The sequence below is a fragment of the Macaca thibetana genome, chromosome 3 (assembly GCF_024542745.1).
Source record: "Macaca thibetana thibetana isolate TM-01 chromosome 3, ASM2454274v1, whole genome shotgun sequence".
NCBI lineage: Eukaryota > Metazoa > Chordata > Mammalia > Primates > Cercopithecidae > Macaca > Macaca thibetana.
The window spans coordinates 113569100-113595148 of NC_065580.1; the positions used below are offsets into that span (position 1 = coordinate 113569100).

The window sequence follows — 26049 nt, forward strand, 5'->3', positions numbered from 1 at the left end:
CTACCTCCCTCTGCTCTTCTGTCCTTTCCACAGCTGGGAATCATATGTCCCTCCCATCACAGTCCCGTGAATGTAAGTCTTTTTTTCTGGGCATTTACAAGTCTGAAAGTATCCCTGTTGGTGTTCTCACATAACATGGATTCACTGAATTGATTTCCACCAAGGCATGTTATCTTGCTTTGCTCAGTGTGCTAAATCATGTTCCACCTTAGAATTCCTCAAACTATTGGATGCCAGTTAGGGAACATGAAGCAGTGGGCTATTTCACTAAGTCTATATATGTGAGATCTTTTAAGCTCTTTGGCGTAATATGAGCAATCTCCAGCATACTCCGGGTGCTGTTTTGTCAGAAGTCCCTCCTGGGCCATGGTAAACAGTGAAAGGAGCCAAGATGATAACCTCCCTTGGCAGGTCTTCCTCCTACTCCCTCCCTGTTCCGGCTGCTATGATGGAAGATGGCACTTCTAAAATGTAAATGCCTCCAGGAGGACCCAATTTAGGTCTGTGAAATTCAACATTATAATTATGTTAGTGCCTTCATGGGGACTCACTGCTTGCCAGCTAAAGAGATTGAAAAGGACCCAAGAGAGTAGATTCAAGGAGAATATGTAGACCTTGGATGGTGCTAGAGACATACTTCCCCTGGTTTTCAGTGCTTGGGATGAAAACCTAGTGAAGATACAGGAATTCAACTGTGGGCTTGTACCAGTAACATAGCTCCTCAGCTGCTGTAAGCAGGAACCAAGTCCTGGTGGCAGCATTGAGGAGGGCACACAAAATGTATTCTGACATAACAACCTCTGGGAGGAATTTGATCCCAGAGTTGACAGTAATTGGGAAAACTGATCATAAGGAAAGAGCTTGGAATTTCAATGAAAGAAAGAAATCAGCGAATACAAAAAGAAAAAGTAACCTGCACGTTATGCACATGTACCCTAGAACTTAAAGTATAATAATAATAAACAAATAAATAAATAATAAAAAAAAAGAAAAAGTAGAGGACCTGGTTGATTGGGATAGTTTGAATAGGCCACAGGAAAGAAGAAAGACACCCCTCAGTGCAACCTTACAAGTCTCTATTTGTACCAGAACCTCTCCTCCACTGGTGAATTATAAGACCCCTCCTTCAAAGTAGGTCAATTTAGGGAAAAGCCAAGTGCTGGTGGCATAAAAGAATCAGGACATGCCGTCTTGCCCTGAGCAGTGGAATTTAATTCGAAGAGGAGTAGAAATGGAGGCTGGCTGTACAGCTGCATTAGCTTGCTTTTGCTGGTTATGCTGTGAAATAAACATCCACACAATCTCAATGGCTTCCACAACAAAGGCTTATTTCTCACTCACATCACATTTGGCTGTGGGTCAGCTGCAGCTTTCCTTCCCCTTGTGGTTTGGGCTCAGATGTGCTTCTGAAGTGTAGGCTGAAGGCATAGCCCAATCTGGAACTAGAACATGGTGTTCTTGCGGGAAAGCAGGCAGTAGCAAGAGGGATGGTGAAACTCATGATACCTCTTAAAATTTCTTGCTTACAGTGAACATCACATTTAATTGGCCAACACCAGACCTCTGCTCTGGAATGTAAAATAATCCTCTCTGGTGAGAGGAGGCAAAGGACTCTAGGCTTTCACCATCTCCAGAAGAGAGACTTTATGTCTCCAAAAGTCTCTATTTTTAGGGTAGCCAATAATCATCCTTTAACCCATGTGCCTTTGCTCAGAAATCATTAACACCAAAAACATAAAAATATTCATGGAACATTGTTTCGTGACACTCATGCTTTTTAATATTCTGATTACTGTGTTTAATTGTAGAGACCCAGTTTTCAGAGTTGTGGAAATGAGTGGCTCATAGTTCTCAGTAGGCACATGTTCTCCTTTGGCTGACATATAGAGACTGGATCCAAAAATCTAACTTCTCTCCTTCTCCCTAGCTGGTTGACACTATCTCCCAGAACCTCTATTTCTATGTTCAATATCACATCTGGAAACTCTTAATGTTTTCATACGTATTCAATGTAGAAACAACAATTACTAAAAAAAATCACAATTTGGATATTATGATTTTTCTTGCCTCATTAGCCCTCAATATCTTATCACCAACTAACATAATTTATTTAGTCTCCAGGAGTTTTTAGATTCTATTATGGTAAAGACAAGAGTTGACCACACACAGTCGCATATATCCAAGTCAGTGCATGCCTATGGGTTTTAATATCTTTATGTTGAAAGATGCGCTGTTTGCTTTTCAAAGTCTTAGACACTCGTGTGTCTGTAGAATCTGAAAATATTATCCAGTGGAAAAACATGTAATTGGAAAAGGTGGTGGTGCCATCCATTTAGCAGATCGATGATAGATTTCCTGGATGCCTCTCCTTCCCCGCAAAAGTAATTTCCATAAAAATAGTTTTATGAAAGCCTCCAAACTAGTACAAAATAATACTGTTGTAGAAGCTAGAAATAGGGATCGGTATATCTGACTCCAGAACTGATTTCCAGGATAAAGGTGCAACTGGACTCTGAAGATCAGCCCAGACCTCTGCCTGCCTGCACATTTCACCTGCCCTCTGTAGCTCCAGGCCTGCACCGGTCAGTCTCCACTTGCTCCTCTCCACTTGCTCCTCTCTTCCTGTGTTTATTGGAGCTCTCCAGTTCCCAAAAATGCAGCAAAGTTGGAAGTAGGTATAGCGACACAATGGGCATAATAGAAGCTGTGATAGCCACAATAGAAAAAGGCAGATTCAGAGAGAGAGACATGGAAACAGATTATAGCTTCTGGTACGGGAAAGACAAGATGCTTCATATCCAGAAATAAGCTTCATGGCAGGTAGCGAGATGAGCAGGTGAGGAGCAGCCAGCTTCTCTCCACAGTCTGCAAGAGCAGCGTAGGATATACAGGTTGCTAAACAAGCAAAAGGTTAGCCACAGGCTTTACAAATTAACATGCAATACCATCCTGCCAGTGACAGCTCTCTTCTATCTACAATTCTGCCAAATTCTCACCACCCACACCACTCCCACCCTGTTCACACCACCGTGATTGGCCTAGATTTTTGCAAGGTCTCCCAGCTTCCTCCCTCCTCTTCCTTCCAGTGTGTTCCTAAAGCAGCAGCAGGAGAGCTCCTGCTCAATGCCAGCCACATCATGTCACTTCCCCACTCAGGGTTCATCAGTGACTTCCCACCTTGCAATGTGTGAACACCAGAGTCCTTCCAGTGAACTCGAAGCCTAACACCACCTGGCCCCTTGTGACATCCCCAGCTTTATTTCCTTCTGTCCTCCCCTTTGTTCCGCATGTTCCGGCCACACTGGCCTCTGCAGATGCTCTCCCACCTCAGGCCTTTTAACCTGGAATATTCTTCCCTTGGGCAGGAATGGATACTTCCTTTTCTTCCTTCAGGTCTTTATTCAAAACCTCCTTGTCTTTGAAGCTTTTTCTGGAGACCCAGGGAAACCTTCATCTCCTACCCACATCTTAACATTTCATTTCTCATTGTTTCTTGAAATTGCATGATCTCTAACATGTGCAGTTTACTTATTTATTGTGTTTTTGGTTGCTCTCTTCCCCTCAACATGAGCTCTACAGCCAGGGCCTGTGGGCTGTGTTGCTCACTGACATATTGCCTGATCCACAGTGCCTGGTATGTAGTTGGCTCACCACAGACATTTACTGAGTGAATCTGCGAATGAAAAGCCCCCTCCACATGAGGACCTGAAAGGAAATATGTGCACAGCAAATGAAACAAGTGCTGAATAAAGTCGCCTTTTGTGACTCTCTGGGTCCCTGTGCAGGCTTCTCCTCCCTATCTCATTGCCCCACAAGAGTGAATCACCAGCAAATCCCGCGAATCCTCTGCCAGACCCATGGTCCAGACCCAAGTCTTGACAACACTAGTCCCTTGGAAGCCAGCCAGAGCACACCTGGGGCTGGTCAGGTCAGGAGAGCCTCCCCTGGAACTGGCAGAGCCATATCCAAGGGAGCCCAGAGCTCTGTCCCTGGGGACCGTGCAGGAATAAGTGGAGCCCCCCTACCCCCACACCCAGCACCTTACTTGGGGTGAAATCCGCAGAGAGTTCCCCCTGTTCTGAGGAGTGGCCACAGCGGGAGGAGGTTTGGCACCCCTTGACTGGGGACCTCTGCCCTCCCAGCCTGCACTTCAGACCAGGAACCATGTTTAAAGATAATACTTGGGAACAAATACTAGGCTGATAAAAGACAACAGAGGGGAATCAGGGACTACTATTCTTTAAAAATGTGGAATAAGAGAAGCATCCTTGGCCCAAGCCTATGATCATTTCAGAAAACATTTTGAACTCAAGAAAAAGAAAACATGGACTACCAAGCAGCCAGGACTTTGCATGAGCTACATGAGGAAATCTATGAAGATTCATTTAAAGAATCAAAACAGGAATGTAATCCGTACAGAGACATGGTGCTCATGGATGGGATAACTTAACGTGCAAAACTTTTCCCTATTCATTTGTTAGTTTAATTTAATCCCACTAACAAGATATGTGAGTCTTTATGTTCTGGAGGATGGCCAATGGGTCTCAGTATTGGGCTCTACTGGCACCTTGGTGGGGAGTCCTGAGTGTGGGCATGGGTGTGGGTGGCATTCTCCTACACATCCAGCACACTCCCCTGGGCCCACAGTCACCAGCTTTCTGGATTCTAGATGGACAAAAATGCAAGCACCGCTAAGAAAACTTATTTCAAAAATTAATGAAGGGCTGGGCACGGTGGTTCACACCAGTAATCCCAGCATTTTGGGAGGCCAAGAGGGGCGAATCACTTGAGCCCAGGAGTTTGAGAACAGCCTGGGCAACACAGAAAGACTCCATCTCTTTTATAAAAATGAGAAATTAAAATTAATGATGGAGGTACCTGTGCTACCCAATGTGATACATGCAATAAATATAAAGTAAATATGTTTATATGTGCTAGTCCGTGTATACACACACATGCAAACACTAAAACTTCATGTGTGGGCATATGAATAGAAAGAGCAATAGGAGTAAAATCCTGAAATAGACACAAGTTAATAAGAAATCTCATATATTATGATATATTAAGTGATTACTTAATCTATATCATTATTTAAGTAATTACTAAAATTATTAAGTGATTTGGAAAACCATTCATGGGGAGAAAAGCTAAAATGAAATAGTGTGAATTCAAAGTGTCTGAGACAGATCTCAATCAATTTAGAAAGTTTCTTTTGGCAAGTTTAAGGCTGCACTCCTGACGGTGTCAGGAGGTCCTCTGAGGCCCAAGGTGGTTGGGGTACAGCTTGCTTTTGTACATTTTAGGGAGTCATGAGACATCAATCAATATGTTTAAGATGTACATTGCTTTGGTCCAGAAAGGTGGGAAAACTTGAAGCAAGAACTTCCAGGTCATAGGTAGATAAGAGACAGAAGGTTGCATTCTTCTGAGTCCTTGATCAGCCTTTCGCTGAATACTCAATGTAGTCTGGCTCGGTGAATCTGCATTTTTACATAAACAACAGGGCAGAGGAAGCAATCAAATATGCATTTGTCTCAGGTGAGCTGTGAAGATCAGCTGTCAGTTTACATTGCCAGGGTGAAATTCAACAGAACTGTTTGAGGGTAAAGATCTTGAGGCCCACAAGAAATTTCCTTGTGGGCACATTATGAGGGAGGTATGTAGCTTTTAAAAAATCTTTGTTAACAGCCTTATTTAGGAATAAAATGGGAAGCAGGTTTGCCTGCCGTAGTTGCCAACTCGACTTTTCTTTTGGCTTAGTGATTTGGGGGTCCCAAGATTTATTTTCCTTTCACAATAGTAAATAAAACAAAAAAACTAACTATACCCAACAATAAATTTCAGAAAGAAGACACTATAAAGGTAAAGTGAAAACTAGAGAGGAGAAGGAGGGAGGGAGGGAGGGAAGAAGGGAGGAAGGAAGGGGGGATGGGAGGGAGGGAAGAAAGAAAAAGAAGGAAGCAAGGAGGGAAGGAAAGAAGGAAGGAAGGAAAGAAAGGAGGGAGGGAAGGAAGGAGGCAGGAAGGGAGTGGGGAGGGAAAGTGTGACTGTTTGCCTAATGGAAGCTGGGGCTTCAGAGGTTCTGGGGAAAAGGGACATTGCCTTCAGTGTCTTAAAGGTATTTCTGACCAAAATAAAATGTAAATCACTGGAGAAGACCTGCCTGGAGCCCTCCTCAGCTCTTAAATGGAATGCTCTGACATCTTGTTGTGTGTTCACCTCATCTGTTCAGTGTGTCTCCCTTCCTGAAGGGCAGGGACCACACTAGTCTTTGCAGGGTGGGCCACTGAGTATGGGCACTCTGGAACCAGGTGTCTGGCTCTGAATCTGCTTCTGCTCCTTACTACTTGCATGACATTGGGCATATTACAGCAACTCTCCATGCCTCAGTTTCCTCCTCTGTAAAGTGTAGACAGTCATAGCAACTGCCTCGCTAGATTATTGTGAGGATCAAATGGGTTAATATGTGTAAAGCACTCAGAACAGTGCCTGGCACATAGGAAGTCACATCAATACTAGAGATGAGTGTTTACCACTGTATCTGCAGTGCTCAAAACAATGCCAGCTATGTGGGAGACAGTCAATGCATGTTGGGTGACTCTGAGCCTGTTTTGCTAGATAATACCTCTCCAACTCCCTAAGAACACAAACAAACCACCCCTCAAGGATAACTGGTGACAGATTTTGAAAATAGAGGCAGAAGTGCACTTCATCAGTCTTTTTCTTTTTCCCCCACTTGCAAAAGCGCTGAGTAGGACTTAGTCTGCTTGCATACCCATGGCGGGAAATTTAAATGAGATACTGAAGCCAGTGGGAGAGGGCCCTTGGTTGCTCAGGGCAGAGTGAAGCCCGTATCCTTTGCGTAATTCTGCCCTTTCATATTGCTTTTTGTAAAAGGAAAATGTTTTGATAGTCTGTCACTGAAATCTGTTTTTAATGAAAACACCCTGAGATTAGCTATTATTCTTAGAAGACAGCTCTGTTGTGGAGTTATTCAAGGATGGAGTTCTATTATGTGTGTTTGCCAATCACAGATGTACCTCGGATGAAACGTGAAGGTTAGGGAAGAAAGGAAACAGTTCTGGGCTGAGCAGCAATAAAGTGCTGCATTGGGAGGGATGGAACTGGTCGGGAGGGGTCCCAGCTCATGGCCATGACGCTGGCCCCAGAGTGGGTGCTGGCCAGAAGCTGTCCCCACCCTGTTCTTACCACCTTGGCTCCAGGACCCACCTTGACTTCTCATGTGACTTTTCTCTTTGGTGCTCAGAATGAGAATCTGAGGAGTAAGGCCTGGGGAGGAAGAGGCCACCCCCACAGGTGGTCATATTTATGTTGCCTGGTTATGGAGTTAGAACTGTTCCTTTAGGGACAAACTGGATCCCTTTGGACCAGTGTATCTAAGAACAAGGATGGGTCCCTCAGGTTGGGAAGAAAGTTCCAAATGGGACGTTAGGGAACATGGAAGTTTAAAGTGAAGCAATCTTTATTTTCTCCCTGTGTGTCATTGTTTAGCCATGGATATGCTAGAGAAGTGAATAAATATATGAATGAATGAAAACGAAAAATATATGAGTAAAATAAATATCTTTAAAAAGGAGTAGCCCACTGGCTATACCACTAAGTTCATGCTCTTCAAGTAAAGCCTGGACTATTTGTCAAAGCCTTTTTTTCCCTCTAATGTAAGAGGGACGTTCTGTCATAGTGGAGGGGCCTGGGAATTTGGAAGGCGTCGTAAGTCATTGCTGACAGGAAATGATGCTATTAGGTGTTGGATCATGAAGAGACCTCCTCCCAGGAAAATGAATTCAGTGACAATAACACCATAATGTTATAGGACAGTACATTTTATATTGTTTAAATTGATGTTGGATCAAAACAAGGGACTGAAAGAAAATAGATTGGGACAAAACAAAATCATTCAGACCCCAAGTCATGCTGATGGAATCAAGGTCACAAAGTTCAAAACAGAACTTCCAACATGAGACCAGACGGCCGCTTTTTTGGCCTGCTATCCAGGCTGGCTGATGGCTGATGAATACTTGCTGTGACATCAGCCAAAAGGGAGAAGGTCTAGTGAAACTCTTCATCCCCCCTCTTGGGTTCTCGCCATAAAGCACAGTTTTATTAAATTAGCAAATGTAATTTTCTGGTCTCTAAGAAGAAGAAAATTTTTTAAAATCTCCTTCAAAATATGTGCAACTGAGCTTACTTTGTCTTTGCAAGGGTGTCTGGTGTGACGTTTCCGGAATTAACCACATATATGGGAATGCACACACAGCCTCTTCCTTCCTTCGTGTACCGGGTTGGTCGGTCTGTTGGCAAATAGTTATCAGATGGCAAACACTGCGCTAGGGTCTTTGCCTGATAGAAGAGGAGAGCCGTAAATTTCCTTGAGGGGTTTGGGGTCAATGAAATAGGAATTGTATGTCTTTAAATATCTCTATAGCTTGGCACCTCCTGCTGGAACTCAACAAATCCTAAAAGCCAATTGTCTATACTTAGGACGACTTAAAATAATTGATAGTCACAATGATTTGTGAGGGGCAATTGCCCCAGCTGACCAGATTTCTGGGGATATCAGATATACCCACTTAAAATAAGTGTAAATTATTTTTAAATATCACAAGCCCCCTTTGAGGACCAGCCACTCCCGGGCTTCTTAGCTGTGATGCCCTCTTAGAGGCCCAGACCTGTAGGCACATGTCCCTCCCAGAAGGCGGCACACTGGCTGGGCCGCCCTCAAACTGCCCCATAAAAAAAGAGAACCTTACCCGAACCAGGACTTCTGGCTTTCTTACAGTGTGGGGTTCAGAGTGACCGTTCATCTTGTTGTTTGTAGTCCGTATGGCATGGCTTTTCAAAAGCAAATGTACTTTGTTTCTATAATTAGGAAAAAAAGTTGTTTTTAAATGTCATCTTTCGCCAGGCGCGGTGGCTCACGCCTGTAATCCCAGCACTTTGGGAGGCCGAGGCGGGCGGATCACGAGGTCAGGAGATCGAGACCATCCTGGCTAACACGGTGAAACCCCGTCTCTACTAAAAATACAAAAAGTTAGCCGGGTGTGGTGGCAGGCGCCTGTAGTCGCAGCTACTCAGGAGGCTGAGGCAGGAGAATGATGTGAACCCGGGAGGCGGAGCTTGCAGTGAGCGGAGATTCAGCCATTGCACCCCAGCCTGGGTGACAGAGCAAGACTCCATCTCAAATAAATAAATAAATATCATCTTTTATATTGCTAGCTTTTATGTATTCCACCCATGAATGATCTTGACCTCTTCCTCAAAAAATCCTCCACTTATCAGATGACAGACCGAATGAAACACGAGGGAAGCAAAACAGTGAAACAATTTGTTTTAGCCTATGGTAAATCACAGTATGGTCTGAAGGGTAACATGCTTTCTAATATTTGGTTTTTAATCTTAGTTCATTTGGGTAGGGACAGATCGATATTTACCCAGGAGTGACATCCTGCTTGGCTCCTTTGATTTTTAATAATCCTAACTCTATTCAGTTGACCTAATGGCTGTGGCAGAGCATCAGGCCTCGGAGGTAGTGTCACTGCCAGTCAGTGCTGATAAGTAGTGACAGGCCCTGTCGGATGGTTGATTCACAGGGCTCTAGAGAGGTGCCAGGGGTTTACAGGGCATGAGCAGGGTGCAGCAGCCAGGACCTATGGAGGAGCAGCGTTAGGCAGGGCCGGGCCTCCAACACCGCTCCGCTCTCCTGTTGCTGTGCTGCAAGGGTCGCAGAGGGACCCTCCCCACGTGACTTCCTGCTGCCCTGTGCCGAGCACTCCTAGAGGATTTTCCTGAGGGTCATGGCCACTTGAGTCCAACAGAGGAACTGGCTGTGTATAGCTGTGTATAAACTAGTTGTGCCTTTGAAGGAAGAATCATCTAATCTCAGGTTATTTTAAAGTAGTACTTTGTTGATTCCTATACTCTTCCTTGCCATTTCCTGGGGATTTCCTCTACCTGAAATCTGTGCACTCATTTGCTGCTGTCAGGCTGGATCCCAAATGGCAGAAGCAAGGGGCCATGCAGATCTGTATAGCTGAAGGTGGGCTGAGAGCAGGGAGTAGAAGTACTCATCAGGTGGCTTTTGTGTAGACAGGTCACTTGGTCCCCATCTGATTCCTTCATTTCTTTGGGCTCCAGTTTATTCCTGATGGAAGAGGGTTCCATCCAGGTTCTCTTTGGTGGAGTGGGGTAAGCTTCCAGGATCTGGAGCTGGATCCTTTTTGCTCCCCATTCACTTTCTTTATAAAGTCTCCACTTCTGCTCTCATTCCTTTCTTATTTCCAGAGTCAAGCTTTGCAGTTAAAAAATTAGTAAACTGTAAAGAAACAATTTACAGTAAACTGTAAAGTGAAATACACCAGTATCCCCAGTGCTAAGTGCTAAATAGATAATGTCTAAACAGCCCATTTGAATGGTCTTTTTTCCTCTTCTTTTTACTCTCCTAATATGCATGCATGTGTGTGTTTAATTAATTGGATCAACATCTGGCTTAGGACAGTGAGCACGCCCTGTACCAGGCTCTGTGCTAAGTGCTGAGGATGGCAGCCCCAGCTCCCAGAGAATTCTGAGTCAATTTTGCAGGATAGATGTTAAACAAATACATACATAAATAGTTCATTAGAATTATTTTTTAAAACTGTCAAAAAACAATAACTACAGGGTACTATTCCCAGGCCTCTGTTGTGGGGGAAGGGGAAGCACAGGGAAGGCCAAGGAGTGAGGGGTGTGGAGGAAGAAGGGCTGAGGGCAGCTCAGGTCAGGCAGCTGGCTGGCATCTGGCTGGACAGCACACTGGCATCTCCAAGGAAGGGGGAAAATAAGTGCCTCTGGAGACTGTGGGATTCCCAAGTGGCCAGAGTGTCACAGGTCAGGAGGAGGGAGGTAGCAGTGAGGCCGGGGAGGAGGGAGGGCCAGATCCACTTTGCATGTTTGTATAAAGTAAGTCTCAAACTGGTATTTAAAGCTTTAGCCTAAAGGAAGTGTGAAGCCACTAAAACAAGGAAGGGCGACATCAGGTTTCCTTTTTCAATAAAGCGTTCTGTCCATTGTGGAGACTGTATTAAGAGCAAAGGTGCAGACGAGGAGGCCGGTTAGGCTCCATGGGAGTTGAGTGGGAGAGGGAGGTTTGGTCCATGCTGAAGGAGGCAGAAATGGTGAGAGGCAGATAAATTCTAGAACCATTAAGAGGCAGGAACAGATGAACTCAGTGCTTGGTTGGACAAAAAGGATGGAGAAAGAGGACTGGAGAAAGAAAGCTGTCCAAGTTCCTGACAGGGAGTTCTAAGCGGTGAAGGAACCATGACTAAGGCTGGACTTTTAAGGGAGGCGTGGGCATAGGAATAAAGACCCTGAGTTTTTCTTGCACGGTGCTTGGGTGGCTGCGCAAAGCTCCAGTGGATGGGACTGGATTTGGACATCAGATGAGTGCTCTGACCTATCACAGAAATTGGAGAGTTGGCAATGTTCACATGGTAACTAAGGCCAGAGGCAGGGACATGGCCCTAGTGTGTTCCTTCTTGCATCTTTTCCTAGTTGGCCCTTCTCCAAGGGGGAAGGCAGTGCAGGGGAGCCTGCAGATGGGGCAGAACTGGGGCAGCTTGAGAACCAGCCGGGAAGCCGGTGGCTGTGGCAGGGAGTAGGAAGGAGCAAGGGTGCTGCACGGTGTGCATCACCACTGAGAAGTCCAGTAGCATCCACCAGCGCGTTGGACACAGAGCAGGATCTCAGTACGTGGATGTTGAATTCTCTCCCTCTTCTATTCAGATCTACTTGGACCAGGGTTGAGAACATAATCTCTGCACCCAGAATGCAAGCTTGCTACTCGTTTCTTACACGAATTCATTTGTCAGCAAAGCTTCAGGTTTCATCGGAGTTTGGGAATGCTGACATCATAGACTGCTTTTTTTCTGGAATCAGGCCATATTGATTATTTTCATGGTGACTGTAACTCCAAAGGAAGATGAGGTTATCAAATCAGAATAAAGACTCATGAACTAAAACAGTACCTGGATTAAGAGGGCCCTGATAGACGATGCCATCAGCAACTTTCCCATGCCTGGTATCTCTGCTCAAGTCCTGTATGCTAATTTTGGACATGGTAGCTCTAAAGTGCCAGTGGTGAGACCAGTGATGCCAAGTTGATTGTGGTGACAGTCACTCTGCAGGACAACAAGTGGAAGGGGACAGCACTTCTTGAGTCTTTCCCATCTGAGTAAATGCCTGAGGGAGTAAGGGCACTGAAACAGGCAGTGAATTTTCAGCAGTTTAATTGTAGATTCCCCTTCCTTTGTGGTCGAGGGAGCTTCAGGAGTGGATCATATGTGAGGATGCTTTTAGGTGGCCTTCTCAGACAGCTGGGAGAGCAGAACTTCTCTTTCCCCACAAACACCTACACCAAATCTTTGTTTCTTGAAAAAGAAAAAAAAATTCTAGGCCCATGGGTCTCATTCCTTAAATTAAAATTTAAAATCAAATCAAATTACTTATGGCACAGAATAATGTTGCTTGCAACTTTTTATCCACTTTATCAAAATGAGTGTGGTCCTTGTGTGATGTTTCCTTTTGCACGTCGGTTGCCCAGGCCAGGTATCTTGGCAGGGGTGGGGGGAACAATGTTGTTTGTGCGGGTAATGTTGCTGATTTTGTTTGCTTGGGATACACGCTAAGTTAACCTCGTTGGACTTTTCCCCAGGAATTGATGCGCGTACACGTGGTGGGTCATTATGCTGCTGCACCTGTGTAGTGTGAAGGTCAGTGTGCTTTTCTGATTATAAGAAACCATCCATGTCATTCCATTATAAACCCACTCCACTCATAATGGAATGTGCCTCAGCCCAGGGCCATTGCTGTTGCCCAGCCCAGGAATTATCTCAAGTGTGGCTGGACATTTGAGATCCATCACCCTCCCTCCCCACCACCTGCATCCACCCCAGAATTTGACTGTGCTCCATTTTGAGATGATGTTTTTGCATGTCGAGTCCTCCTTGTGTGATGTGAACGTACAGTTGTTACAAGTGAATTTGTACCTGGAAACACTCTATGATGCTACTTCCAGAATTATAGCTGAGAGCTCCGCTGTCTAGGGGTAATTGCTGTACAGTTGATATGGACAGACAGAAATAGGCCTTGAGACAAGAGCAACGGCTTCTCCTCCTGACTCAGAGCCAGGCCATCCTCTAGGAGGCTGATGGCTCATTAGGATGGGCCCTTGCAGCAGGGTGCCTTTCCCTGAAAGTACTTTCCACCAGCTCCCCAAGACTTCCTGCCAAGGCTCCTCCTTCCTCTGTGTCATGGTTTTACTTTTGGTGACAGCCCCGGTATACAGTCATCACAGCGCACATTTACTGGGCACCATGCATCATGGTAGGTATGATCATTGTCCCCATTTGATGTACGAGGGAACTGGGTCATAGAGGGTTGACTGATTGCTCTGAAGTCTCCCAGTAGGTAAATGAGGAGCACTGATTCCAACTGAGGTCTGCCTGTCTGAGCTGGAGTCCATCCACTGGGCCCTGTGCTGTTTGGGTAATACTCAGCCAATCCTGATGTGAGGCTTTTCTCTAAAAAATAAATAAAAGCCCACATTTGCATAGCACTTTGCAAATTTATTAAGCATATCCACATGCATATTCAGCGAATCCTTGAAATAACCCTGCAAGAAGAAGAGGGACGCCCTGAGATGTTCAGTGCGTGCCTTGCTACGCGTCAGTGGGCGGAAGGGTGAGGCCACGCTCGCATGCAGAGGCAGCTTCTCCTCTGCCACAGGGCCCTGCTGCCTACTCATGCAGAGGGCAGCTCTCTTAATTCACAAGTTCTGCCTAATGCACTTAAAGAATGAGCATAGCATGTGTTGGATTCAGGAAGCATTAAATTAATACTTAATCCTGTGCTGCCAAACATCCAGGAATAGTCTCAGCACAGTCACTTAAATTCCCCTTTGTTTCCTTGAGTATCCCAGCTTGGTGTGCACTCAGGAGCCACTTCCTCTGTACTATTTTCACACCTCAGAGCTCAGCAGAGCCTTGATTTTCCCAGTTCACTCAGTTTACTCCACCCTCCAGCTGTCCCTTAGGGAAGGTGTAACTTTTGCTAAGAGAAAGTTTTCATAGCAGTCAGTCTGTCTGCATTCCCTTTGGACTTCGGTGTTTTCTCTTTGGCTTTAAAGATAGAGTGAGAAGTATTTTTTAAATACCAAGCAGTTCCTTCTGGGTGCATTTCACATTCAGGAAGAATGCCCCCTCTTTCTTCTTTCCAGGATTAGTGTCCTTGGGAAGTTAGGGCTTCTCAGTCTTAGACGATCTCAGCTCATGGCATCTTCAGATACAAGCTTTGCCTTGAAATAAAACTCCTGGAACCGAACAGCAAAGCCAAATATGCACATGGATCATCATAGGGGATTTTATTCAGTGATCCAGGAAACACGAAGGCCAAGTATTCTCCCCTGACATTTATGTGAGTGAGTTCTCACCAGGTAACATGAGAGAAGACTGGGATCCCAGCTGATGCTGTCAAGGACTTAGCTTGTGAAACAAAACATGAGCATGAGTACAGCCTCCTGCAATGACACAGGGAACGTGAAAGGACAGGATGCAGCAGCCTTATTTCCAGGTTCCCTGGAAGGTAAATGCAAAGCTCTTTACTTTACCAAACCTTACTCAGTAAAGGGAATCTATGGCCCCATAACTTCTGTGCTTTCATGTAAATCTTCAAAATTAAAAATAATGCCACAGTTCCCGACACCTTCCCCTAAATTTATAAGAAGATTCATCATGCTCTGAAATGAGTCTGCAGCACTACTAGCTGGACTTATAAAAATATCTGGAAATAAGCTCTGGAGGCTAAGGTGGGAGGATCGCTTGAGGCCAGGAGTATGAGACCAGCCTGAGCAACATAGCGAGATCCCATGTCTACGAAAAATTAAAAAAAAAATTAATTGGGCATGGTAGTGTGTGCCTGTAGTCCCAGCTGCTGAGGAGGCTGAACGGGGAGAATTGCTTGAGCCCACGAGTTCAAAGCTACAGTGAGCTATGATGGCACCACTGCATTCCAGCCTGGGTGACATAGCAAGACCTTGTCTCTAGAAAAAAAAGAAAATAAAAGAAATAAACTAGGCATCATTTAATTGACCACTTAATGTCAGTATATTTTCAGCTTCTGGAATGATCCTCAGTAGGATGAATGCTCATCTCTGAAAGAGGCTCATACAAGGGAGAATTTTATGCTATAACCACCGGTTCTCAACCAGGGGTACATCGCAAACCACCAAGTCTAGCTTCGCATGTGAAGCCTGCCTACTTGCACACTGAAAAGGTCTCTAGGTGATTCTGGCATGCACTCCTGGTTGAGAAAACACTAGCTAGACCTGATGGGAACTAAGCCTCTCCACTTCTGTGAATAAGAGAATGAGAAAGAAATCTGTGCTGAAGATCTTTATGCTACAAAAACAAGTATCTTGTCACCCAAAGATGGCTTTCTGAAGCCTATCAAAGGCCCTCTGCGGAGAAAAAACAAAACATGCATTGCAAATGACTGGCATCTCTGTGTCTGTTAGGTCCCCTGAGAGGGCAAGAGAGAACTAATGCTTGTGACAGGGAAAGGGAAGAAGTGGAATTGTGTGGGGGCTGCAGCCTGGCAGAGCCTCTGCCAGCCCAGTGGACTCTCAGGAGCAAAAACAGCCTGTTCAGAGACCCAGTGTTGGGTGGGAATGGCGAGGCCCTTGCACTCCCACCTAGTTTAGTGTTAGGCCAAGGCACCCTAAAAAGAACCAGAGAACCCCTCCAAACATAAGTAGAGTGGAAGGAGTTGGTGGCTGGAAGCTGTCAGCTAATAGCATCCTGACAACTGGGCAATGAATCTGTTTTTAAAAGAGAAAGCACAGCTCCATGTCTGCTGTACTCTCCAAAGACCAGAAAATCAGCTTCTCTGGGCTGTGCAGAGTTTAGCTCTGTTTTGACTGCAATGCCAAGGTGTGGTCCTTTGGTGGAATGTACTGCCTTAAGGTAGAGGAATGAAGGGAGGACAATGGAAGAAACAAGCAGGAAAACTTGGTTCATTTGATTTCCTTCTGTTTAGGGCATGTGCTAGATGGCAGGACATGGAAGAATAGGGCACTAAAATTCAAGGGATCATAATAACTTCTCATGTTGAAAGTGAAGCCCAGACCAGGCACAGTGGCTCACAGCTGTAATCCCAGAATTTTGGGAGGAGGATATCAGGAGGATAGCTTGAGACCAGTCTATATAAGCCTGGGCAACATAGTGAGACCCCATCTCTAATAAAAATTTAAAAATTTAGCCAGGCATGGCAGTGCGCCTGTAGTCGCAGCTACTCTGGTGGTTGAGGCAGGAGAATTGCTTGAGCCCGGGAGTTAGAGGCTGCAGTGGGCTATAATCGTGCCATTGCACTCCAGCCTGGGCAACAGAGTGAGATGCCATGGAAGGAAAGAAAGAAAGAGAGAGAGAGGGGAAGGAAGGGGAGAGGGAGGGAGGGAAGAAGGAAGGAAGGAAGGAAGGAAGGAAGGAAGGAAGGAAGGAAGGAAGGAAGGAAGGAAGGAAGGAAGGAAGGAAGGAAGGGGGGGAGGGAGGGAGGGAGGGTAAGGAAGGAAAGAAGGGAAAGAAGAAAAAAGAGAAAAAAAGAAAAAGGAAGGAAGGAAGGAAAAGAGGGAAAAAGAGAGAAAAAAGAAAAAGGAAGGAGGGAAGGAAGGAAGGAAAGAGAGGAAAAAAGAGAAAAAAGTAAAAGGAAGGAGGGAAGGAAGGAAGGAAAGAGAGGAAAAAAGAGAGAAAAAAGAAAAAGGAAGAAGGGAAGGAAGGAGAAGAAAAAAAGAAAGAAAAGAAAAAGGAAGGAAGGAGAAAGAAAGAAGAAAGCAAACAAGAAAGGAGGGAGGGAGAGAAGAAGGAAAGAAGGAAGGAAGGGAGGGAGGGAGGCAGGGAGGGAAAACAATGGAGGGAGGGAAGAAAGAGAAAGATAAAGGAGAGGAGGAGAGGCGAGGAGAGGAGAGAAAGAAGAAGAAAGAGAAGAGCCCAGAGACATTGTGTGTCATCGGAGGTCACCCAGAGACCGCAGGGCTGAGGTGGAGCCTCAGAGCTCCTGACAGCACACCCCTCTCCTGACACAGAATGGGCCTTGTTACATCACTCTCCTTCACTCCAAACTCTACACAATAAAGAAAATCTGTGGCTCCAGAACTTTCATGTTCTTTCTTAAATCTTCCAAACTGAAAATGATCCTGAGGTTCCCTATACCATACCCCGCCCCACCAAGTCCTTCATCTAGACACATCCTGGGTCTAGAATGTATCAGGAGACAGAGGTGTAGATCCTCAGGCGTCTGAAACCATAGCCAGCTTGCCTAAACTTCCACTATATCTCTGGCTTGCTTTTGGTTATAATGTTGTGCAAACATAAATTGACAGTCATGAGAAGCCTCTCTTCTAACTCTGCAATTTGTCATCCTGACACCAACAGAAAATCAGGACATCATTAATTCTCTGCACTTATTGATTTGGGACCTCCATTGTAAGGCTGGCGTCTTTCCTCTCCCTCCTCCTCCTCCTCCTCCTTTTCCTCCTCCTTCTCCTGTCCGTCTTCCCCCATCTCCCCGTTCTCCTCCTGTTTCCCCTCCCCCTCCTCATAGTTTTCAGGGTCGGAGTCCTAAGCCACTCTATTGCAATAGCTACCAAAGAGAAAGGGGCTGAATCTGTGTGCATGTGAGGCCACGATCTCTAGACCCCACTGACTTAGGGGCCGCCCTGCCTCCCCTCCAGCTCTTCTCCAGTCACTGCCTGAACTCGGCTCTCCTGGACCTTAGGAGATAAATAGTGTGGTCCAGCACTGCCCTGGGTGAGCTGAGTCATGCCCTTGGCAGGGTCGAGGAGCTCCCGTGAGGAGACCAATCGCCTAGCGTGAATCTTCTTCGGGGACTGCTCGCCCTCTGCCCCCTAGGTGCTGGGCGCCGCCCGTCCCCACCTCCATCAGAACTCGGGTCATCTGCAGAGCCTCGGCTGCGGCCCCGGTACCCGGGTGTGACTCCACCACCACCATTTTCCCAGCAGGAAGCAGCAAGCTCAGCACAGAAATAAAACTGTCCTGCTGAGTCGCTCACAGCCTGTCCCAGTAACTGTTCCGGAGCGTCAGCCTGACGCAGCACCCCTGGAGGACCACGCCGTGCGGGCTGCAAGCCTCGCCCTTAACCATGCCCAGCAGGACCAGAGCCGCCAGCACAAATCAAGGTCCTGGCCATTGAACAACTTCTGAGCCTGCACTTTAAGAAGGCGCTCTTGTTTTGAATACGTAGTCTGTCCTGTTCTTTCAAAGTAAGTGCTTTTTATCAAGGGCCTGGACTGTCTTTTAAACATATTTTTTTCTCACTTGTACATTAAAGGGAAATGTATTTCTGTCTAGAAAAGGAGACCGGGAGAGGAATGAGACTGTGCAGTATTCAGGCTTGGTTTAAACTAGGGCATGCACACGGCATAGCTATTTTCTTCAGGCAGCATGTGGCCAAAAAACATGCGTGTGTAGCTGACTGTTTTGAGCTTTGTTTATTTTAAGTACTGTATACTGAGGGATTTTGTTCAAGCAAAGGAGTACCAGCTTTATATGCAGCCACAGATGCCTCTCTTGCTTGGTAGTGCTAGATTTAGAGCTCAAAATTTTCCTTTTCAGCAAGAACTAGAAGTTCCCTAGTAGTATTTTTCCCCTCATGCCTGTTTGCACTGTGCAGAATTCTTAGAGAACACGGCTTTGCAAATGTTCTGCGGCAGTCTCAGGATAGCACGGTATGTCAGCAGATATGGGTCCCGGGCCTCTTTGCTTAGCTATGCTTTCTTAATGCAGGTTCTTGCTTTACACGATTTCAAACAATAACTCAGTATTTTCATGATCACAGCTGAATATACGCCACGGATGGATGTGTATTTTTCTTCCTCTCTTGCAGATTTTAACCAAAACACACACACACAGAAATACAAACTAAAAATGGATTTGGGAGCATTGTATTCGTCTTAAAATTTTTGGATAGGGATTATCCTGGGTCACTCTGGTCCACAGCAGCCTCATGAACTATTCTGAATTCGATGTCAGACCCTGAAATGAGGGGTCTGTGACACCAGCTCAGCCTGGCTTGGATGTTATAGATGGGAGCATGGACCAGTCATTCCTTTTCAACTGGGCCACTATTTATTGAGCGCCTACTGTGTACCAGATATGGTCAAAGAAGGAGAGATACAGTTGTTAGCAAACAGGTCTCTGGCCGCCTGGAGGTTTTATTCTAGCTGAGAGGAGGGGTGTCAGAAAATGAAGAACCCACACAAGTGCAGAACACGATGTAAAGCCCTGGGAAGTGCTAAGAAGAGAGGCCAGGGGAAAGAAGGTGGAGAAGGGAGTGCCAGGAACGCCCTGTGTGTACCTGCCCTGCCTTGTACCTCCGCCTCTGGGTTCAGTCTAAACACCCATGCTGTCTCTCTATACTTGCGTAAAAAAATAGCCCAGAGGTCACCAACTCATGCTTCTTTGCAAGTGTATTTTATTTGGCTGCCGGTGTTTTTTTATTTGATTTTATTAATGGCTTTTTAAATAAAAATAGGCAATTTATATAAAAATTCAGAATCTTAGCTTCTCTTGAAAAAAATCAAAAGCTCCTACAGTCCTGGGCCCACCCTCTGCTTGGCCACAGAGCCGAGTGAGGAGGGCCCTGTTAGGCCGGAGGGCATATGACCTTCAGCTCATCACCGCTCCTACTTAACTCACCTCCTCTGAAGGCAGCTGTGTTTTAGCCTATTTTGTTGCTGGCCCTACAGTCATTCATTACTTCTCCCAGGGCAGCAATGCTTCCGGTGTCAGGACCCCACCCCCCTTACCGGATGGGCCCTGTGCGTGCTTCCTCCTCTGGCTTTCCCTCCCAGTCATTTTATTGAGGTTTACCTCTCCTTGAGGGCTGCAAGGGGCTGTGGAGGTACCATGCTGTCGGAGTCCCGGGCCAAGTCGCAGAAGCCTCTGTTGAAGAATGGGCCCTGTCCTTCTGCAATTCCAGATGCCTTTTGCTTAGCCTAGTGGGACAGGGAACCGAATGTGGATGCACAAAAATCTAGTTCCTTTCTGTTTTCTTTTATTTCTTTGAGACCGAGTCTTGCTCTATCACCCAGACTGGAGTGCAATAGCGTGGCCTCGGCTCACTGCAACCTCCGCCTCCCAAGCAATTCTCCAGCCTCAACCTCCTGAGTAGCTGGGATTACCAGTGCCTGCCAACACGCCCAGCTGATTTTTGTGTTTTTAATGGAGATGGGGTTTCACCATGTTGGCCAGGCTGGTCTCGAACTCCTGATCTCAGGTGATCCACCCGCCTTGGCCTTCCAAAGTGCTGGGATTACAGGCATGAGCCACCATGGCTGGCCACAAAATCTAGTTTCTTTGTACTCATTATACTCACAGGTCTAAATGGCTAAGATGCTCTTGGAGTTATGGGTTCATTGCACTCCTGCTTGATTAAACCCCAGCCCATGCTCTGGTTACTTCATCTTTTCTCCCTTATACAATTCTACCCACAAAGTCCTTCTCAGACTCTTTCTTCCCCAAATGGAATTAGCCTAAGCATATGTTATTTTGCTCCAGTTACTGTTTATTTCCATGTAGCTGTTTAGAGTAGAATGCTATTACCTGACAGGTAGGCGTCAGGTAATCGCAAGGGACAGTGTCATTCATCCAAGCTGGACCCAATGCTCTAGGGGGTACATTTCACAGGGTCCTTGGCTCACCTTGTAAGAATCTCAGCATCCAGCAGTATCCTCCTCCTGTCTCCACTGATTCAACCAATGTTGGTCTAGAATTCACTCCCTTACCATACAGAATATTTCCAAATGTGCACCATTATCAGAACCACACACCTGCGAGCCCTCTACTCAACATATAAGTGTGCTTTTCACTTACACTCATCACCCTTCCTTGCTCCATGATAGATAATAGGTTCTTCTCTGGTCAACGCCTTCCCCTGCTACGTGGGTCTTTCTTCACTTCAGTAGCTCACCTCTGAGTGTCCTCCCCAACTTTCTGCCCCCAGTCAGTATCCGTGTAAGTGAGGAGCTGTCTGAGGCTCACTCCCGGGGCTTCTGGTTCTTCTGCTGAGAGTGGATCTCTTCATAGCTGTCTTAGGGCCATGTGTACTTACACCCAAGAACCGGCAGCTTTAGCATCACCTGGGAGCTCAGAAAAGTAAACTCCGGAGCCCACTCCAGAAATGCTGAATCAATCTCCGCACTTTAATAAGATTTCCAGGTAATTCATGTAGACATTTAAGTTGGGAACACACTGGCTTATACCATGGCCCAAGCCATGCAGAGGCTTTCACAGCTACCTCTGGGCCCATTGATCCCAGTCTCTCATTAAAAACTGCTTTCACCAATGTACAGACGTCATTTGATCATTGGTTATGAGTTCCCACAGTCATACCCATGCATTTTGTAACCTTCATCATGGATAGACTCTCCATCTATTAGTAAATATCACTAGCAGTTGGCCAGACTATAAAAGATCCTTGGGAGCTGAGTCATTCATTATAAAACACCTAAATGGTTACTGGGGAAAAGCAATCTTGCAGTATAGTTTAACAGTAGATGTAGAATGTGGAAAAACTAATTAAAGTCAATAAAAGACAGTTGTTGTTAAATAGCCTGTTAACCGCCAATTGAACAAGACAGAAAAGTGGTTAAGAGCTGACACAGAAGTCCAGTGGCCAACCTTGATTAGAGTTCAGCTTTGCTTCCAGCTGTGTAACCTTGGGGGCATTATTTAGCCCAGTCATTTGCAAGTCTGTCTGCTCAGTAAAATCATCTGTAGAGCTTGGACAGGGATTTTCAGCTGCTTGGGATTTACCTAGTTCAGTAGCTGGTCAAGGCTCAAACAGCTGCACTTTAAAAAAAAAAAAATTCTTGGTCATTTTGATGCACAGCCCGGTTTGGGAACCACTGGCAACCTCTTGGAGCCTCTCATTGCCCCTTTCTGGAATGAGGACAGCAATAGAGAAGCTTCTTGAGTTTTTGAGAGAATTGAATGGTAGCATGAAGGGAAGGAAGGGTCCTGCCACGTGCCTACACATAGTTGTTGCTCACTCATTGATAGTGATGATGACAGTGATGACCATGGTGGTGGTGATGGTGAAGAGACAGGCTCCATTTACACACCCACTGAATAAACTCAAATCTAGCCTCCTTTATTTCTCAAATACAAGCCTTACTTTATATACACATCTGTTTAGAAGCCCACAAACATAGATTGTGAGAATAAACCCTATCATTTTATTATGGCTGCTGGTAGCTCTGTTCTAAGCTTGATTCCACCTTTTAATAACTCTGACTTAGGTTTGTTCAGTGCCTTCAGTTTTCCAAGGGCTTTAAATACATCATCAACTTTTACATTCCCTCCGATGTTAAGAGATGTGCATTGGGAGGCCAAGGGGGGTGAGGGTGGATCACCTGAGGTCAGGAGTTCAAGACCAGCCTGGCCAACATAGTGAAACCCTGTCTCTACTAAAAATGCAAAAAAATTAGCTGGGCATTGTGGCAGGTGGCTGTAATCCCAGCTACTGGGGAAGCTGAGGCAGAAGAATTGCTTGAACCTGGGAGGCGGAGGTTGCAGGGAGCTGAGATCGCGCCATTGCACTCCAGCCTGGACAACAAGAGTGAAATTCCGTCTAAAAAAAAAAAAAAAAGAAAAAGTCGGGGGGGAGATGCAGAGATATCACATGAATGCATTCATTTTATAGCTGAGGAAACCAGCTTAGAGAAGTGAGGGGCTTGCTTAAAGCTGCCCACTGTACCACCTGGAGTGAGGTTTAGATCTCTGGACTCTGAGTCTATGCTGACTGCTGGTCTTTCTATCTAAAGCTCATGTTAAGAGAAATTTTCCAGGCAAATCTCCTTGATTGACTGGTAATGAATATCCCCAGATTAGATGAACAATTGCCTGGGAAGTGTCTTTGTTTCCTGAGTCAGGCTCCAATTTAGTCTTATCTTCAGGTCTTTTCAAACCCGAGGAGACCAAACACAGATCCTTTTTTTTTTTTCCAGTAGAGAATCAATGGCCACTGAGAGCAAAATAATGAAGCCCCACTTAAGTGAAAATAACACAGGTAATTGTTAGAGAGAAGAAATATGGCATGGCCCACTAACTCTATATTGTAGCACTTGTATTTGCAATTTTTCATGAATTTGTTCAGGTAATTAATTTTATGAAATAGTGCCAGGTGGCACGGTTCCACTTTCCCAGCCCTCCTGGAAATATCTGACTTACTAGACAAGCACTTTTACTGGAAAGTTATGTCAAGGAGTTCAGGAGAATGTACTGGAAAACACGCAAATCAAACATTAAGTCGATATACAATCTGCTGACACCATACTAGCAGGAACCTCGACAAAAGCCTCCTTACCTCCCCAACCATTGTTTCCCCTCAGCAGAGAGTTCAGTCTTCCAGCTTTCTTGGATATGATATACAAAAGTGTGTGAGGAGCCAGGAATTTCCTCAGCTCTACCTCAGTTTAATTACCATCTCTCTTCACTTCCAGCACTGTTCCTAATGCCCAGAGAGATGGCCACTCTCTACTTTTGAAAACCACAGAACCAGCCGTAACTGTATCTATCTAAACTTGTCTTTGCTAGAGTCATTTATATACCCTACCCTTCTTCTATGTCACTAGAAGAAGGGATATTGAATCATCCCTACTAGGGGCTGCCGTCTTGGTTTGCTCCCCTCATCACGTTTTCTATTGTTGACTAAGGATAACTTTGTCATTCCTCACTGGGCTGTGCAATAGCTACTTTACACTCAGTCCAATGATCCATAATTACAAGTTTAGAAGAGGAAACACAATGCCCTAGTCGATTAATACAATTAGAGGTTAGAACACAAACTCTATGTTATTTAAGAATTAGGGCATCTAAAAGCTTGACAAGTGTGCCCAATGTGATCCAAGGAGCTAACCCAACTATGCTAATTCCTCATCTAGAATTCTACTTCCAAGCAAAAGAGTTTGAAATAAAAATAGCTGGAGAGTCAAGTACTGTTCCAGGTACTATGTTACCTTATTTTGATAACTTCAGTCACCATTGCATAAAATGAGATTTATTCAGGCCGGGCATGGTGGCTCATGCCTGTAATCCCAGCACTTTGGGAGGCCGAGGTGGGTGGATCACCTGAGGTCAGGAGTTCAAGACCAGCCTGGCCAACATGGTGAAACTCTGTCTCTACCAAAAATACAAAAATTAGTTGGGCATGGTTGCATGCCTGTAATCCCAGCTACTCAGGAGGCTGAGGCAGGAGAATCGTTTGAACCCAGGAGGTGGAGGTTGCAGTGAGCCCAGATCGCACCACTGCGCTCCAGCCTAGGTGACAAGAGTGAAACTCTGTCTAAAAAAAAACAAAAACAAAAACAAGATTTATTCAATAAATATGTATTTTGCAACATATTTATTCATAAATATTTGTGGCGTGGCTCTTCTGGGCCATGCACTGTGCTGGGTGCAGGGGATGACATGATGAGCCAAGCCAGCCCCAGCTTATTAACAGGCTTCCAGTTTAGTGAAGGAGAAAAGCCATTCCACTCACAGGAAATGTGGATATTCTGAAGGGGGAAGGAGCCCAGCTCTATGAGCATGCATGAGGGAGGAGGGAGGACTTTATTTGGACTGAAGTTGAGGAACTAAAATATGAGTTGTAGTTAATTAGGTGAGAAGGAAGGATTTCTTTTCCTTATTATAAAAAGTGATGTCATCTGCTTCCAAGAAAATCTGACCTAATTATTTAATATGCAGAGGTGTGAAAAATAAAACAAGCTCAAGTTTGTCATGACTAAAACTGTCCTTTTAATCTTTAAAGTGTGCTGCTCACCATCTTGCATGCCATCTCCTATTATTGGATAGGTAACTCACGCTCTAGGTCCACAGTAGGCCCTCGTAAATGTTTTGAGAGCCTTTAAGGCAAAGAATAATGATTGGCTATTTGTTTTATCATACAATCCAAAATAGTAAATGTGAAAAGTTAGTATGTGGGTCTTGAAACTGTGTTTGGCATTGAAGATATCACAGACCACTGTGAAAAGGGAGTGTTATAGTACAAACCAAGTAAAAACATAGTGAAGATGAACATCGGCTGGGTACTGTGGTTCACACCTGTAATCCCAGCACTTTGGGAGGCCAAGGCAGGCGGATCACCTGAGGTCGGGAGTTCGAGACCAGCCTGGCCAACATGGTGAAACCCTGTCTCTACTAAAAATACAAAATTAGCCAGGTATAGTGGCAGGCGACTGTAATCCCAGCTACTTGGGAGGCTGAAATAGGAGAATCATTTGAACCTGGGAGGCAGAGGTTGCAGTGAGCCAAGATTGTGCCACTGCACTCTAGCCTGGACAAAAAGAGCGAAACTTCATTAAAAAAAAAAAAAAAAAAAAAAGATGAACATCAAAGTAATTTCTGATTAATAATATCATGGTGAAATACTGCAATAATTAATAAGTAGTACATTAGCTTAATGTGTGCCAAGGGAGTGATAAGATAAGTAAAAGCTACTTCACTAAAAGCAGTATTTCCTAGAACAGAACCTGCTATTCTTCATCCCCCTTCTCTGCATCTGGCTTCCCCTCCCCCAACATCCCCCCCAAAAAAGAAAGAAAGTAAGGTGTATAGACCATGTATTGACAATCATTTATTCGATTCTATTTATGCCAAGTAAGACTTAATTTTAACTTGAGAGCTAAGCATTTTAGAATATTGATACAGAAATCAGGAAACAACAAAGAACAATGCCCACTCTCTCTCCGTTCCAAAATTAACAGTGTCACAATGATTGTTGTTAGATACTCACTCATCCTTTTCATCGTTCATTCATTCTGTGAGCCTTAACTGATTATTGTACTAAGGGCTGTGGGGCCACCCGAATGAACAAGACACAAAGAGATGTTCACACAAATATAGTGTGTATGTTAATATTCCAAAGTGAGCTATTAGTAGTTGGCCATGAAAGAGTTCTGTGGTAAAGTAAATTTGGGAA

General features: G+C 45.1%; 2 protein-coding genes across 8 annotated transcripts in view; one reads left to right on the top strand and one right to left on the bottom strand.

The window, feature by feature from the left end:
* The window catches only part of PSMA2 (proteasome 20S subunit alpha 2), a 617132-nt gene that overhangs the window by 322358 nt on the left and 268725 nt on the right, over nucleotides 1-26049 (bottom strand). The window lies entirely within an intron of this gene.
* HECW1 (HECT, C2 and WW domain containing E3 ubiquitin protein ligase 1) overlaps nucleotides 1-26049 on the top strand; it is a 456269-nt gene that overhangs the window by 117842 nt on the left and 312378 nt on the right. For 3 of the 7 annotated variants that reach the window (XM_050783354.1, XM_050783352.1, XM_050783355.1), the window contains exon 2: nucleotides 12710-12767. The exons of the other annotated variants lie outside the window; for them this stretch is intronic. In XM_050783354.1, coding sequence (XP_050639311.1) covers nucleotides 12741-12767 — 27 coding nt within the window. In that variant the 5' untranslated portion in view covers nucleotides 12710-12740. The remainder of the gene's footprint in view (nucleotides 1-12709; nucleotides 12768-26049) is intronic. 7 annotated transcript variants of the gene reach the window in all.